A 17,054-nucleotide genomic window follows, 5' to 3' on the forward strand; every position below is an offset into this window, starting at 1 on the left:
AGTTGAATAAATATGTATAGAAATTGGAAACAAATGGATTATGAAACCATTCTGATTCTGCTGATTACCCAGAAGTAGGAACGATGGACAAACGCTCTCCCTACAAAGTTGAGGTCGAATACTTTTATATGATGTTTCACACAAAAAAAGTTCGTAACTGTGAAACACGCACCTCCTCGAAAAAAAAAGAAATGATATGCAGTAAAAAATAAATAAAATAAAAGATGGATATATGGATGGGGAGGAGGAAGGGTGGATGGGTGGATGGGTGGGTGAATGGAAGGATGCGTGTATGGGTGGATGGATGGAGGAATGAATGAATGGATGGATGGATGGATGGGTGGGTGTATGGATGGATGGATGGGTGGATGGGTGGGTGGATGGATGGATGGGTGGGTGGATGGGTGGATGGGTGGGTGGGTGTATGGATGGATGGGTGGGTGGGTGTATGGATGGATGGATGGGTGGGTGGGTGGATGGGTGGGTGGATGGGTGGGTGGATGGGTGGGTGGATGGGTGGATGTAATCGAGTGTGTGAATCTCGAGTAAACACATCCCACGATGGCTTGGGAACAATCACCATGGTAGCTACAAGGGTTTTAAGGAAAGGAGCTTAAAGAGTAGATTAAATTAATTCCATATTATTACGTGGCATTACCATTAGCTTGGCCACTGACCACGAATACCGTTTTCATCAACATAATGCACGATTTAAGTGGACCCAATAGCCCTATCATACCTGCTTGCTGCAGGCTACGTGGTGTAGGCTCTCCGAAAATAAAGAATGCAACAGAGATGTATATGTTTATCTCCGGCAAGAGACTTCAAGTCCTGGCTCCCGAGATCAAGAATGATTCATTAGTTTTCGAGATTAAGACTCTTAACCTGAAACAATAGTTCTTGTACCCATCCCCTTTATCCATCCTGTTAGAGGGTATATAGGCAACGGCTCGCAAACAATAAACAGGGTGCGATTCAAAACGTTTTGAACGAAAACATTTCGGGGGGTCGCGGGATTAGTTTGAGGACGCGGCGGCGGCGGTCCATAATATAAGCTAGTTTCAAGCATTCCGTGGACATCGTCTCTGAAGGTCTAGTGGATCGTTGTCAGGAGCGAATCCATCATTCCTGGTGTGAGGGGGTAATGCCAAATTGTTGTCCCCGTTTTAAGAGTACAAGAATGAAGGTTGAATTAACGCGTGTATTGACGATGTCTCACGATGCGGTCTCTGCCACAAGATCGCAAGTTGAAGAAATTTTTAAAAATTGGTAAAACTTTAGCTTAAATGTGCTTGTTTCTTTTTTTTAAACATTCTGTTTGCAGGCTGAGGGGTTGGAGATGGACTGATCCCCCTGCAGTGGCGCAGAATCCATACAGTCAGGGGGCGAATGCCCCCCCCCCCCTGAAGGACTCAAATGGACTGCTTGCGCCCTTTTCAGCTTTTTACTACTTTTTACTTATTCGCGATTATTGACTTTTTATTGCGCTCTCATCTACCTATTGACATTTGTCATATTCTGTTGGTGTAATTTTCTGACAAAATGGCGATGACACCTATTTATTCTTCGATTATCTGCAAATTAGCAAGGCCCGGAAAGGGTCATTTCCGTCGATCTAGGGAGTATCTTTACTCAAAAATTTTCTGTACGCTCCGCGCCAACCTGTGGTGGCGCTCCGCTTAGATAGTGTTGAAAGCGCCCCTACAGACCATTCTTGCCCCCTCCTGACCAATACCCCTAGCTCCGCCACTGTCCCCCTGGTTATTTATGCGGGCTTAAGTCCCCTACTGCATGCCCGTGCATACTAAACGTGGCTGCATCCCTGCTCTACCCTCTGTCTCGATTTGGATTTTTGTAGGGGGGGGGAGCACGAAATTTGAAATACATCCGTTCTAGGGAGACGTTTCCCTCCTCTTCGAGAAAATTTTGTTTGGTTAAGAGCCTATGGGGGCTAAATGGAGAAAGAACATTGCTGTCCATTCCATCATTTTAACTACACATTTGTGTATTACAAGCATCATCAGATCTTGCCAATGTTTACGTCGTTACATGCTTGAAATATTTTCCCCTCCCGTTTCGTCCCCGGATTTTCTGCGGGAGCATTAATCCACCTCACGCTCCCCAATGGCTACGCCACTGCTCATTTGCCTCATCCTCATGGAAGATCCTGGGTTGCAGGTCTCAAAGCATGCGGACCGCGGCTTTGGCCCGGGGACGTTACTGTCCCATCTAAGAACTTTCGAAATTTTCGATCTAACCATAACAACTCCCTGATCCGGATCTAACATCGAGAAATAGTGTGCTTAGTGATGGCAGCATACCAGATTGTATATAGGTACACATAATATAGCCGACCTAACACTAACAGTAACAATATTTTATATGAAAATCGAAAAGCTGAGCGAACATGACGGGATTGCCCCCAATTTCTGCGGTAAGTGTAGCGTTTTGTTTAGTTATGGTAAACTATTTTCGGAAAGTGTATATAATAGATTTAGAAAGTTTGCAGTACTGTATATAATAGAATAATTTGTGTGAAGAAGCAATTTATCCATTTTTATACACTTGCAGGAACACTAACACAGTAGCACAACGTTATATACGAAACATTCACTGAGCAACCTGTGCACGTACACATTGTATCAGTTGTACTTCAGTTTTCAATCAAAACGAAGCATTGAGTCTATTAGAAGTGTAGGCCTTTACTAGTAATGGCAATACTGCATTGCTAGCCTACGTTAGCTACACGCCCATTACTTTAGTGTATAGTAGTAAAGTGTATATAACAAACTCCTAAGTCCTAAGTCTACACTGGAACTAGAAGGTGCGATATGAATAATTTCGCCCAGTATTGATACGTAGTTCACATAATGGCTAAATTTGGTATATTGTGGTTGTTGTACCATAGCCTAGCACACCTAAGTTAGGCCTAGCCTAACTGCTACATGGGGCCTAGGTTATTTCTTGACAATTGTTACTTTAACTTAGCATAGGCATGGCTTTAGCAATTCCCTGCCATAGCATTACAATTTACATAATACTATTAATAGTAGTAACAGTAGCCTATGCTAACCCAACTTTCTGCTGTATAAGTTAGATAGCAAAGGAATAAATAGGCTGAAACTTGGTGAATGAGAAGAACACATTATGCCACTAGGCTCTAGAGGTTGTAAAGTATAGGTTAGGCCTAGGCCCACATGTCCATCAGTGAAAAGTGTACTGGGTTATTACTGTTAAAGACATTGCAGACTAGCCCCAAACCCAGTGCCGCCCTCTGCAAAAGTTAATTTTCCGTTGCTTGTAAGTGAAGTTTTTTCATGTTGCTACAAAATGCAGACAGTAATGAAATGTGATACCTTGTTAACTTTTATCTGGACCTGAGATGTCCATCGCTGCTTTGTACTGTGCTATTGACCGTAGCTGCATGTATTGACTGTACACTAGTGTCTAATTACTATTTAAAGTCAATGTGCATATATATAGATACTCACGCTTCCCAAGTTCCTACATACCCCATTAGTGTTTGCTACTGTGCAGTACATCATATGATAGTGAAGTTAATTTCAGTGGGCCGAAATCCATATGGCACAGTGATAGCACTGGATTTGGGATCATCAAAGAACTCCTTTCAGTATTTCAGACAGCTTCTTCTCGTTGTTAAAGGGATGACTTGGTACGAAATTGATTTTTGATATTTCGTCAGACAATGCTGCTACATAGCTGTCCAGGGGTTTATGTCTACACTGTCGCTTTATTCTTTGAGAAATGACCCTTTGATCCAATGACAATGTTATGATGCGTTACAAAATATGCCAAGGAAAAATGGTGTTAAATGGAAATCGAAAGGGTGCTCTCTTGAAATATGCATTTAGAAGTTGTAACATGTTTAATCTGAGTTATTACAACATTTAAAAACAGTGGATGAACATTAACATGTAGGTCTCCAATGAGGAGCCAACATACACCTTCAGGTGATGTTTTTGACACTGAAACAGCTATATAGGAACATTACTATACCAGCCCTGTGAATTCCCTGTTTCTTGTGGACTATGTATCAAGTATGAAATTCTGAGTAAATTATATGCTATTGTCCAACTAGATTTGGTCTCCAGGCACAGGACTTCATAATCGAGGCTGCAAACTATAGGGAGAAAACAAAAATACAGGAAGGAAACAGGCTTTATAATACTGTGCAGTATATATCATTATTTTACATACTGTGTGGTACAGTATGTGGCTTATTATTTTAAGGTCAAAATTATGCTTTCCTGGCACAGCATATCAATAAAAACTGCAATACTACCTTCAGTAGATAACAGTTCACAGGAAATGAAAAAGACAAAAAACAACAAACAAAACCCGAAATAGAAAGAGAACTTTAAAGCAAAGTATTGAGTTGCTGGCACTAACATGAAATTTTGGATGCCAAAATCCAAGTTTTCTAGTTCATTAATTATCTTGACTCATCACTTTTCATTCAAGAAAGGAAGTACTGTAAAAAGTTAAATATTTTGAAGTTTTCCCATATTTTGCTTTCACTATTTGTGTTTATTATTGGAAAAGACTCTGCATTGAGTATCACGTTGTCACTCTGTATGTAGTAATGTTTGGCTTTCCCTTAACCTGAAGACAGCGTAAGAAATGACCACGGTAGAATAAATCTTTTTTTTTCTTCTTTTTTTCTTCATGTGAATAGAGTTCTTAAAAGTGTTGTGTACCCACCCTCCATACTGTTCTGAAGAGTTGGTCAGTGGGTGCTTCTAGGTAGCTAATAGGGAATGCTGCATAAAAGCAAGTAAAGTTGGCCCCTGTAGGTATCCACAAAGGGTTTTTCCAATATAATTTAATTGCATAGAAATGAAGTATTTGTCAGGCTGAGGTTTAAGCTAGCCATGCATAATACTAGGGCAAAGGCATGTACATGTACAGACTGCACTGTACAGTATTTTACTGTTGCCTAATACAGTAGTTATCATTTATAAATGTTATGTTACAGTATATGGCTACATAACTCTGGATCAAGGTACCTCCTACCTCGCAGTGGATAACTTTAGCAGATACATTATTCATAGTTATATGTTCTTGTGACAAATGTAAAGGTTCCTATATAACAGAGTTTCTAGTGGAATTATGCATTTAAATAATAAAAATAATAATCAGGCAGTTATTATTTTTTTAACAACGCTTAAGCGACCAAGAATGTGCACAATTATGCATAAGTATTGTTATTAATAATAATGAAAAGAGAAAAACTTGGAGAAATCAAGAATTGAATCAAAGTCCGCTTATTACTTGCTCTTAGTTGCAAGTTAGTTTTTTGAATTTTTTAGAATTTTGGATGGGTCCGTTTGGGTGTTGAACTGTTGACGAAACACCAGACATAGCTTGTAAAGCATGTAGACTTTGACTTGCAAATTTGACATTAATAACGACATTTGATGTATTACTAAATATTATGACAAAATACAATACTGTCAATTTGTTGTACCTTGTGTAATATTTAATAATAGAAAAGAAAACCATTTTGTCTTCCATTTAATCTCAAAGGCCTTTGGGGTTTTACTTTGTGAGAAATTTCCAATTTTTAAGCAATTTACTAAATTCCCAGCCTTTCCGTCTCAAATTGATCATTTTGGCCTAAAAATATTGGTCAACAATGTTCTGTAATTATTAATTATTAAAGTCCTCCAGGATTTTTGTTCAGATTAGTTTTTCCATTTCTTTCAAAGAGTTTTTTTCTGTCGTTGAAAATCATATTCTCCTTCAAAGTGGCCTCGATGTTGTACATGTATGCCTCTTTAATTGTAGAAGCAAAGAATAAGTACCTTCAGGGTTTGAAGTTCAAGTAACCCCTAGAAAAGGTATAAAATTTGTGGTAAGCTGTAACACGTCAGCTTTGACATATAAATATATGTAAAATGAATGAAAACAATTGATGAGTTATGAAGAACACTCATGAATATTTTGGGCTTAAGTCCTTTGATGAGATCGTAAAGACACAGATTAGTTAACATTTTGTGAATATTTCCTCTTCCTTAAAATTGAATCTCAATGTCAGGTCAACATATCTCGGATTTGTTGCTCAGATTATTATTATCTTGAAACCTTCTAAATAACCTTGCAGATTTAAAAAAAAAAAAAATCACTCATCGTTTGGTAAAATTTTAATGCCCGCACTGGACTAGAAGTTTGATTCAGTACGATTATCTGCAGATGGCAGGAAGCCAAAAGTAAACTTGCACTGCGAAACTCACCTCACAGACAGGAACAGTCACTTCCTGTACTTGGAGATGGTTTATTGCGCGTATCGTGTCCTGTTTGCAAGATGTAGCTCTGTGGGGAGGGTAACACCTTTTAATACTGTGCAGCTATACATCCAGCCAGGATCTGTATATATATCTCATCTGCATGTTTTTAGCATTAATACTTTGTGACTCAACTTGAAAGATGCTCCTTGGCATAAAATGGTCTATTATAGTTCACCGGCCGTATCAATGGTACAAGTTGTTGCACTGACATTGTGAGTTTAGGGGATTGACAGTGCAGTATGTATACATGTATATGTTTAAACTACACTAAAATGTGGTCAGTTAAAAGTGGCTAGAATCATGTCAAAATTGCTAAAAATTATACTGTCCCTTCCTTCCTTTCATTGTTGTTGATGTTATAGAAATATACTGCACCACCGCAAAGCTTTATGAGTCGTTCAAGAGTTACAACTTACATCAAGTACTGTTGCATTGAAAGTGTTCAAGTACGATCTGTTCAGGCTGTACAGTAGAGAGTGCACACGTAACAGTAAACGGACGCAGTTGATCAAACCTTTCTCGGGCGGGAATAGTAACAAATTTACACCGAATATTACACTTGAACACAACATGATAGAAGGGGACTTTATAAACCAAATGATGAAATTATTGAAGAACACATATATTGTTTTAATCAGTGGGATGTTAAATTTACTTCGCTCCTCGCTTACCTGTCTCCCCACAACATTAGGACACTCCTTCTACCGTGCCTAGAATGAACTGGTAACCTTTAACACTGTGCGCCCTCTATGACCGGCCCCTCTGAGCAATGCCCTCCCTTCTCTTGCTACCACCAAATGTGTCTACATCCTTCGTTTTTGTTTGTTTCTGTTAGAACTTTGTATTTTTGGCCAGATTGTTATGATAAAATTATGAGGGATCCAGTAAGGTTTGGAATTTCTCAGAAATTGGAGCAGTGTACCAGTCATTTTCAAATTTCACCTAGTAACATGGGAAATGGAGATCCCTTGAAAAAATGGATGTTGTTTTTGGTGCTTTTAATATTTAGTACTGTATAAACTGTTCTTGTTTAAGACTTGCTACATTTAAAAGCAATCTTTGCAATACTACATACAGTATATGTATACAGAATGGCACAATGTTGTGCGAGTTTGTAAATTGTTCATACCAGCGTTTCCGCTAAGCCGCTATGACGCGATTTTGACGCAATGGCTTGCCGATTTGACGCACTGGCGTTCAGAGAGAGAGAAAAAAAAAAGAGGGTTTAATTTTCTCCTGAATTTTATATAGTGAATAGGAAAAAAAATGTTTCAAAAGGCATGGTGTTCAGAACTTCAACTTGAAGTGAAGAAATTATTACTGGAAATTGTTTCCAATTTATCGTCAGAAATGTTAAATTAGAGATCGTTAACTTTACCGTAGCTATGTTTTTCTATACAGTCATGCAGATTTAGTTCGATTGCTGTAAAGCTAAATCATATAATGTAACGTGCACGTGCGCTGATGCATTGCCTACACTATGATGGTTCGCACTACCAGTGTACTAAATATAATATCTGTAGCCTACTACATTGCAACAGGGTCAGAAATAAGTGGGGCGACGGGCGATTCGCCCTAGCAAGTGCTAAAAAAAACCCTTTGAAAGCACAATTGCGAGGGCGAAAAAGAAAAGAGAAATATAAGAAAATCGTCCTCGTAATATCAGGTGTCTGTGTAAATTTAATTGTGACATGCATTGCTTTAGCTAGTGTTTGCAGTAGCAGCGCGAATCGCACAAAAAGCTCTCACAATCCCGCATCAAATTTGAAGCAATGCGGGAGGGTCGCACACAATCACCGGGAACTTCCTGCACAGTCACTGGCAAATTACGGCCTCAACTAAGCAATTTCAGTACCACATGTTAGCCTAACAACCACACTAAGTCAATGAGAAATGTAGCCTAACCATCGGTTTGCAAAAAAAAAATAATAACAATACTTCGCGTAGCTTTGTTTACATACCTTTCTTGCTGCTATCATCGCGCGCATGGTAGCCGAACACCACACGTAGTAAACGGGAAATTCTAGCCTTAGAAGCATCATCTATTCGCTGAAATTGTGACGCAGTTAGCTAGAACTAAAATATCCATGAAATACTGCAACCTTCGACCACATGTTAGCCTAACAACCACACTAAGTCAATGGGAAATGTAGCCTAACCATCGGTTTGCAAAAACAAAACAAAAAATGCGTAGCTTTGTTTACAACTTTCAATTTGCTGGAAATCGGCAGTTGTTTGGAAGGTATGTGCTATGTCTTAAAGAGGGAATGTTGTATTTTACGTACACTGTTGCTGTGGCGATGGATTGACGGTTTTAAATTTGATTACTTTTCAGAGGTATAATGGTTTCGTATTTGGTGGTGAGTGATTTTATCCACACACGAAAAAATACATGATTTAAGGAAAAGGCACCTTCAGTGGAAGTAAACCTGTGCTTTCTATTTCAGTTGATGGGTTAAAGGTTTTTCGTCATATATTTGGATTGACGTTATTTGCTAAACGATCGCAAATTTCGGCAATTATACTTTCAATGAATTTGCTATAGCCTACGGTCGCAGCTAACTAGGAAGAGGGTACTTGTGCTTAATTGATCCTGATGAATGCTTACAACCTTTTCCGTAAACAGCATATTTGAACTTTGGAAAAGCGCCCCCTTAAACCTTAAAAAAGCCCTCGTAAATACATTAAGGGGGGCGTTTTAACTTTTCATTTTCCAAAATAGCCCCCCAAAGCCAAATCTTAATTCCTACCCTGCATTGCAAGTGGTGCACTATTTGAGCCAAATTTAGCTTGTAAAAATAAAGCATAATATGCAACGAACTAATTTATTATTATTTAGCAATCATCGCATAAATAAAGCTCACGGTTCCATGCCTCAATTTAAAATCAGACATTGGATTGGCCGATGTTTAGTACACATGAGCGTAGCCAGTATGTAGCACTGTAGGCCCGGGCCTAAACTTTTTTTGGCCAAGTTATCTTTTTTATAAAAACACCCATAATTCAAATCCAAGAGCTTGCTGGACGAGTTTTAGAGTCTAGACAGGAAAAACTATTGAAATGAATGTAGCAAGAATATGGCTAAATTAGGTGACCTATTCTTCTGTCATCTAGGTTGTCATTTCTATCGCGTGCCGTTTCAATCAACACTCTACCAGCCGAAAGACTAGGATCCGATCTTGTCAGTTTTTTAACATCTAGTTAAGAACCCGTTTACGCAGATAATATTTCAGTTGAGAAATATTCCACAGTCAAATAAGCCTGTCGTTGATTAACAGACTTTATAGAGCTGCAGCACTTTGTTGCCTGTTGTTACTGGCATACAGTACTCTGTACATACCTTGCTAATGTTAAATACATTATGTAGTATTGAATTACGTACTATTTAACTTGTTTGTTTTTTTGGGGTTTAAATTAAAAGTGATATTGAATGAGGTGTGTCAAGTTACCAAGAGGCCAGAGAACCAGAATGAAGACTCGGGAAGGGCCATTTCCGGCCATCTGGGGGGTTTGTAAAACCAAAAATTTTCTTGTACGCTCCGCGCCAACTGATGGTGGCGCTCCGCTCAGATGGTCGTGCCTACAACTTTGAAATTCCTGGCTACGCCTCTGGTACTAATACTGTCGGCAAAATGTAACATCGTGAAAAGTCAAGAAAACATTGACCGATTGTGTTTTTGGTTCAATACAATAATTTGCCGCAAGTTTTAACCCTCCCCTTAGACCCCTACCCCAGGACGGTGGTGAGTCAAATATTCAGAAATTAGCCATTGACTCAATGGGAAATTTCTTAGAGGAAACACTGGTTCATACAACTTGTTCTAGTTTGTCAATTGTGTGTTTTACAATATAATATACTTCCTTAATTTAAATTTGTTAAATGTGCAATATTAGCGAATGATCATTGGGAATGTTATTTTCAAATTCAGGTCATTGCTGTATAAGTTATATCAACAAACAGGGAAGAGTCTTGAAGGTAATGAGTCATTTCTATATGTACAGTATGATACATGGAATTGTGTGTGCAGATCTGTTGGGCGGGAGGAGGAGGGGGGGTATGTTCTAGATCTTGAGGAAGTACAGTACATCCAGTATTTGTTTTTAATACAAATCGCTGTTTACAAAGGAACTGCTACAGAGAAAGCCTTTCAAGTATACCGAATAATACGAGCAAAGAGTAACAATGATAGGAATTATGTTAAGACTACAAACTCATTTTCTTGGGAATCATTTACGAGTGAATCAACTTCAGGTCATAGCTGTATTAAGAAATTCAAAAATACGAAGAAGGGGAAGATACTTGAAAGTATTGAGCCCATTTCTACTGTATGTATTATGATATATATCTTAGCTGAGAATTTTGTAGTCTTGTGAAAAAACCTGTAGTAGCTGCTATGAAGGGTAGATTCAGAAGTGGGCTGTGCCCAGGAAGTGGGGGCACAGTGCTTAAACATTTCAGTGATGTAGTTTAGGTAGATAGGAAAGTGCATTTGCTGACTGGGAGACAGGTGAGTATCGTCCCTTATAAATCCCCAAACCTGGTCGGTTCTGAGTATTTTACTGCAGTGAATATCCCACTGGGATGCAGATGGGGTGGCCGTGGTGGAGTTCTAGATAGTACAGTACTTACCAACCCCTTAAGAGCCATTGACAGATCTATACGATAAGTGTAAATCACCTTTTGTTTCCAAGTGACTCCCTGGAATGTCTCAAGGACCTGGTTTGGTTTTAAAGCAGCATTTTGCGTCCTTTTCTATGATTTTTCTCATCCTCACTGATTCCACTTTGCCATAACGACATACATAACTAGCTAATCTATTTATATTTTACTTCAAATGGTGGCATAAAAGTCGAAAAAATTGCAACTTTCAACTTTGTTGTTCTCCAAGATATTTTCCGTTGGGAACCCAATAAACCTCGCCCATAATATGAATATTTAAACACTACGAACGTCATTGACAGATACGTAATATAACACCACGCTTGATTTGTGTACAGTCTATATGGCAGCTGTACCAGGGAGTTGCATAACAACTCCCTGGTACAACCAACGCGAAGTCTTGAATCTATTTTTAGCAACGGCTCATAACTAAACCTTCATCTCTGATTGGTTGAATTCAAACTAGTGGGTTTGGCGGAATTGTATGCGATTAATTTTAACTGTGAAATTTGTCGAGGACACTCTTCTCATTTATCGACATAAATCGTTAATTACTCGCTAATTAACGCTCTTGGCAGGGTGAAACTTGGATGGTATCTTAGATTGCTGTTTTATGATTGATACATGTAAAAAAATCGATGCACATGTTAAAAAAGTGGAAAAAAGCGACCCAACGCAAAATGCTGCTTTAGATCTTCTCTATTTCACTCTTGTTTTGTTTGGTTTTATTGTTTTGGAGGGGAAGGGGATGGTTTGCTTGTTATGGGGACACTTAATATTCCATAAAGTTGATCAACTGTTTTTTTTTTATTGTTTTTGTACACCATCATAAACTTTTCAATGTGGTACAGTATTTTATGCAGGTCTTTTATAGCTGGCCCAACTACAATTCACAGCCTGCACTGTTTATGGCCATTCGGTACACACATCACATAGATTTCTCTCTTTCCACCACACCTTTGTGATTCCACTCCACACATGTACCTTTACAATATGTTGCCAAATTGTCCAAAGCTGAGACCAAAGTTTATTCTCAAATGTTGATGTTTGTTACAATTAACAAATAGAATGCACTACCAATCCATTATACAGTTCTTACTACATTTTACTGCAGTGCATAATTGATTTGAATGTGTTGCGATCATACGAAAAGTACAATAAGTCGTTAAATCAAGGTACGGTTTGCTCACCATGATTCACTCCATGGATAATTAGGCAGTCCAGTTGCCAACAATTTTTGTGAACATTTATAATTTATTTAACATTTTGCAGAAAGGAATACAAATTAATCGTGTGCAACTCTTACTGTACCTCAATTTAACTGTAATGCTGTGCAATTGTGACATCCTACTGTGCACAGACTGCAAATTTGCACTGCGGTATGGTTGATACACTCTTTGATAATTTCTTAAAGGAGTACAGTGCGGTATAGAATGTACTGTACCGTACCGTATCTATATGAAACTAAGACGCGCCACACTGAGACTTAATCCATGTCTCATCTCACACATACAGTACTAAGGAGTGTATGAGGTCACAGTGTGACATTCTGTACTCTGTACCGTACCATATCTATATGAACTGAAACGTGCCACATTGAGACTTACTCAGTGTCTTATCTCACTCATGCTAAGGAGTGTATGAGGTCACAGTGTGACATTCTGTACTCTGTCTCATCTCACTCAAAGGCGTATAAGATCACAGTGAGACTTGTTCTACCTCTCACAATATCTCACTCATAACCAGTACTATGAGGTTACAGTAAGAGTTATTCTAATGTACGTATGTCTTATCTCACACACGTACTAAGGTTACTTGTTACAGTGCTATATGGTCACAGTGAGCCTTAGTCCATACATGTGTCATCTCACATCATACTAAGGAGTATCAGGTCTCAGCAAGACTTGACTGTACTCTGCATCTCATGTCACTGATGTAACAAAATGTAGGTCACAGTGAGACTTATACCTTATCTCCTCTCACTCATACAATACCAAAGATTTAAGATGTCGCTACCAAACCCCCCTCCCCCCCCAAAAAAAAAAATAGCTACAAAATGAGGATGGTCCCAGTGTTAAATGATTGTTAAAGTTTGAACATCAGTGACCACAGGGACAAAATTTTTGAAGGATATTTTCTGGTTGCCCCTCAGATGGCAAATTTGGTTGCCCCAAGAAACAACTTAACAATGACCAATATATATACAGCATGTAAACTGTATAGAGAGATGTGTAGGTTCTGTGCATAGAAATCCCGCTTTGGGAGTGATTCCAATTTCTCATTTTAACCTATTTGGGGATATTTAGTTACAGTGCAATCTGAATTTCATGTAAACAACTCATCTGTCTGTCTGACGGCCTCCAATGCTGATTATGGATGTTGCTGACATTCATGAATACAGAAATTCTGTCATTGTCTTGGGACGGAGGGGAGGACCGTTGGTAATTTTGTCCCGGTGATCATTACTGTATTTGAGTTGTCTAGCTAGACAACATGCTGGAATTCTACAGGTGCATTTCCTTGAGTTTGAGCGAGAGATTTACTATAAATAATATGAAATGGTTTCAAGTGTAAAATTTAGATGTGTTGTGGTGAGTTCAGATGTTCACTGTACTAGTGTACTACTCTACAATAAGAAGCACTGAATATATATAAATATGTACTGTGTAGTCCATCAAGATGTCTCATACCAGGGAGTTGTTCCATAACAACTCCCTGCTCATACATTTTCTACACCCAGAAGGCCAGAAAACACATCTCATAATTGGTCCAAATTCCCTCAACAAACCTCTGGGTGAAGTACCTATATACAGGTGCAGGTCTGTACAAAAAACCCTGGTACAAGTTTGTCATCAACAAAATATGTTATATGATAGATCTGTGAAGGCAAATGGAAACATGATCAGCCATTTACTGTACTGTAAGTACTGTAGCTTAGATACTGTATAAAGTATAGTACAACACTAGGGAATGTACTAATTTAGTAGTAATTTGTATGTAACAAGTGTAAACAGTGCAGACATTAATGGTGCTGGCCCGGCAATAAAACTTGTCAATATCTGACAGACAAGCTAGTTTCCTTTTCTCATCCTTAATATTTATACTGTATATAATTTTTTTTTATCTCAATACATTACATGTATAGAGATATTGTAACAGTAAGTGGGACTCTCTCTTCTCTTAAAAATTTTTCAGCGTCTTCATACAAAGTTCTTTTTCTCTGGAATTTCCAGAGCAAGCATATATCATATAGGCCAACAAAAGTTACTATTTTTTATTCCAGAATTGTATCTCATTCTATGACTTTTTCACCGATTTATGTCCAAATTTGGCCAAATCCCTCTGAAAAACAGTTGAAATGAGGCCTTTTTGCACACGCTCCAAAACTTGTTTGTTTCATTGTTTTTGATGATTAAGCCCCGCCTCCAAGTCTTGTGTAGCAGATTGGCTATGACTCAAGCCCCGCCTCCAAGTCTGGTTTGTAGCAGATTGGCTATGCCTCATGGCAGCTACATGTTAGATATATGAAAATGGTCACCCTCACGACCAATGCACACTAATTCCATATACACATTGTTGTGCATTTAATTTATATTAGGACTTCCTCTGTTTATAGCTCCATGGTTTTAGTAATATCAATTTAAGGATTGTTCTTTTGTTCAGGTAGTTTTTCAGAGCAAGAGTCATGATAAGTTTGTTTGATTGCCCATCAGGTATTTTGTATAATTACGTATACACTTTGTTGTGCTGCTGAAGGCTGCAAGTTTAGGCTAGGCCTAATGCATTCTATATTAGGCCTTCATTTAGTAATAGCCACATTAGCATTGTACTGGTGGTGTTCAGGCAGTTTTGGGCCATGGTACAGTAAGTTTGTTTGATTGCCTTACAGTGTGTTTTAATTTTTAAGTTAAGTTTCCAACTTATATATTAACTGTGACTCCATAAATTTAACATAATGTTAATGGGATGATACAACAACTATTCATTTGGAATAGAGTGTATATTGTGCATTTCTAGAATGAAGCATCATTATGAATTAACAGCTTGTTTGGTATATTTCTTTAACCCCCCCCCCCAAAAAAAAGAATTAAAAACAAAAATTATAATCTATCACATTTTATTTTCACTGGAGTATGTATAAAAGAGGAGCCGGCCATAGCATTACAACTTTTATAAGACTATTAAAATTGGATAAGGTTATGTCTTATTTATAAGGATATAATAAGGTTATAAGAAGTATGTTTAGCTTTTTTTTGAACCTGTGATGTTTGACATCAAATATACAAAGAATTAAAAGAAAATACTAAAATGGAGAGGAACTGGGGTGGCTATTAGGGGAGGAGGAGGACACCCATCACTTTCAATTTAAAACTTATATTCTACATATGTACATTATTTTTTCCAAGTCATAAATCCACGAAATCTTCATGTCAAAATTATTGAGATGGAAAAACGTGGGTTGTTTTGATAATTGGAAGTGTACACAGTTTTGATGGTAGTCACCACTACAGTCTACAGTAACCTACGGTAGGTCGATAGGCCTAGCTTTCTCAAGGCGGGCATCAAGAATATGGTCGAGTTGTTCGCCTCTTCTTATTTGACGTTGTCATTGACGTCAAACTATATGACCAAAAATATTATATATATTGATATTGATAATTGTAGAGACAGAGCAAAGATAAGAAACTAGGAATCGAAATTAGAACTTCCAGTATTGAGATACTGCGTCATTGATGCTCTGGTTTTTTTTTTTTTGGCATATCACACACTCTAAAAAATACATGTGATTTACAGAATATTAGGCAGAGGGCACTAAATTAAGTCCATTTTGTGATTTTAACTTTTTTTATGATTATTTGAAATATTATGGCTATCATGAAATAGAATGAAGACCACATGTGCATTGTAAATATTACTTTAATGTATGTACACAGAAACATACTGTAATGTAGAAAAGAATGACGGTCACCACCCTTCAGGCCTATCACTGAGCATTATATATGAAATAATTTCTGTGTGGGGGAAGGAGGAAGGGTTTGTAAGCAAATTCTTTCGAAAAAACTACAGGTGAAATATGAAATATATATATATATATATGTGTATATTGTATTTACTATTTTTTCCAACGGCAACCAGAGTATACTGACCTGCCCCACCCAAGTAATACATTTTATATAAATCCCCTAACAATACATGGAATTACCACAGCTATACAAATGGTGTACTTAACCTTAGAACTTAACTTAAGACATATTACCCAAATACTACAATGCATTTCCACCCTCCCAAAACAATTGTTCTCCTTTACAAGAGATGAATGAGATTACATGATTATCCCTAGAAAATATATTATGTGTTACATCATTACGTCACAATCCCAGGATAAGTCTTATACCACATGCAGATCCATAGGAGTAGCCCCAAAAGCCATAATCTGGTAACAATTTTAACTGGTCTACTTAATGCCAGAGAGATAATCCCCATGTAGTTCCAAAGGGGATTTAACAACCACAATGGCTCCACACCGTTAACACAAAACTCCCCCATTGCTCCACAACTTAACAGTAACAGCCTTACAATATACGTATATATTGGATATATATAATTGAAATTGTAGTGAGTTGGATCCAGAACAGTGAAAAAACTTCCAGCCTCCACGGGGACTCGAACCTGGGCCTTCCGCTTTTTATGCGGACACCCTAACCACTAGGCTATGGACGCTGATTGTATGTCCAGAGGTTCGAAACCGGTAAGGAAGGTCGTAATTCCACTGTAGGCATTTGTCACCTGTATCGACACAATACTAGTTCTGTTTTGGTGATATTTGCCTTACTCTAGAGATAAAACATGATGCTAACCAACTCAGAATCATTTGTTACTCACTCAAAATCATTTGTTACTCCTAAAGCCAGATCTCGAAAGAGATACTTTTGAACAGACTTTGTTAAATGACATGGAGGTAAATGACACAGCGAAATGAATATTATTGAAACTGTAGTGAGTTGGAAAATCCAGAAGAGTGAAAAAACTTCCAGCCTCCACCGGGAATTGAACCCGGGCCTCCTGCTTTATATGCGGACATCTAA

General features: G+C 38.0%; 1 protein-coding gene across 5 annotated transcripts in view; it reads left to right on the forward strand.

Annotated features, from left to right (window-relative positions):
- Window positions 1-2,321: 2,321 nt before the first annotated feature.
- The window catches only part of LOC139981701 (epidermal growth factor receptor substrate 15-like 1), a 65,236-nt gene continuing 50,503 nt past the window's right edge, over window positions 2,322-17,054 (forward strand). For all 5 annotated transcript variants that reach the window (XM_071994304.1, XM_071994308.1, XM_071994306.1 and 2 more), the window contains exon 1: window positions 2,322-2,434. In XM_071994304.1, the coding sequence (XP_071850405.1) occupies window positions 2,408-2,434 (27 nt within the window). In that variant the 5' untranslated portion in view covers window positions 2,322-2,407. The remainder of the gene's footprint in view (window positions 2,435-17,054) is intronic.

The sequence above is a fragment of the Apostichopus japonicus genome, chromosome 2 (genome assembly GCF_037975245.1).
Source record: "Apostichopus japonicus isolate 1M-3 chromosome 2, ASM3797524v1, whole genome shotgun sequence".
Taxonomy (NCBI): Eukaryota; Metazoa; Echinodermata; class Holothuroidea; order Aspidochirotida; family Stichopodidae; genus Apostichopus; species Apostichopus japonicus.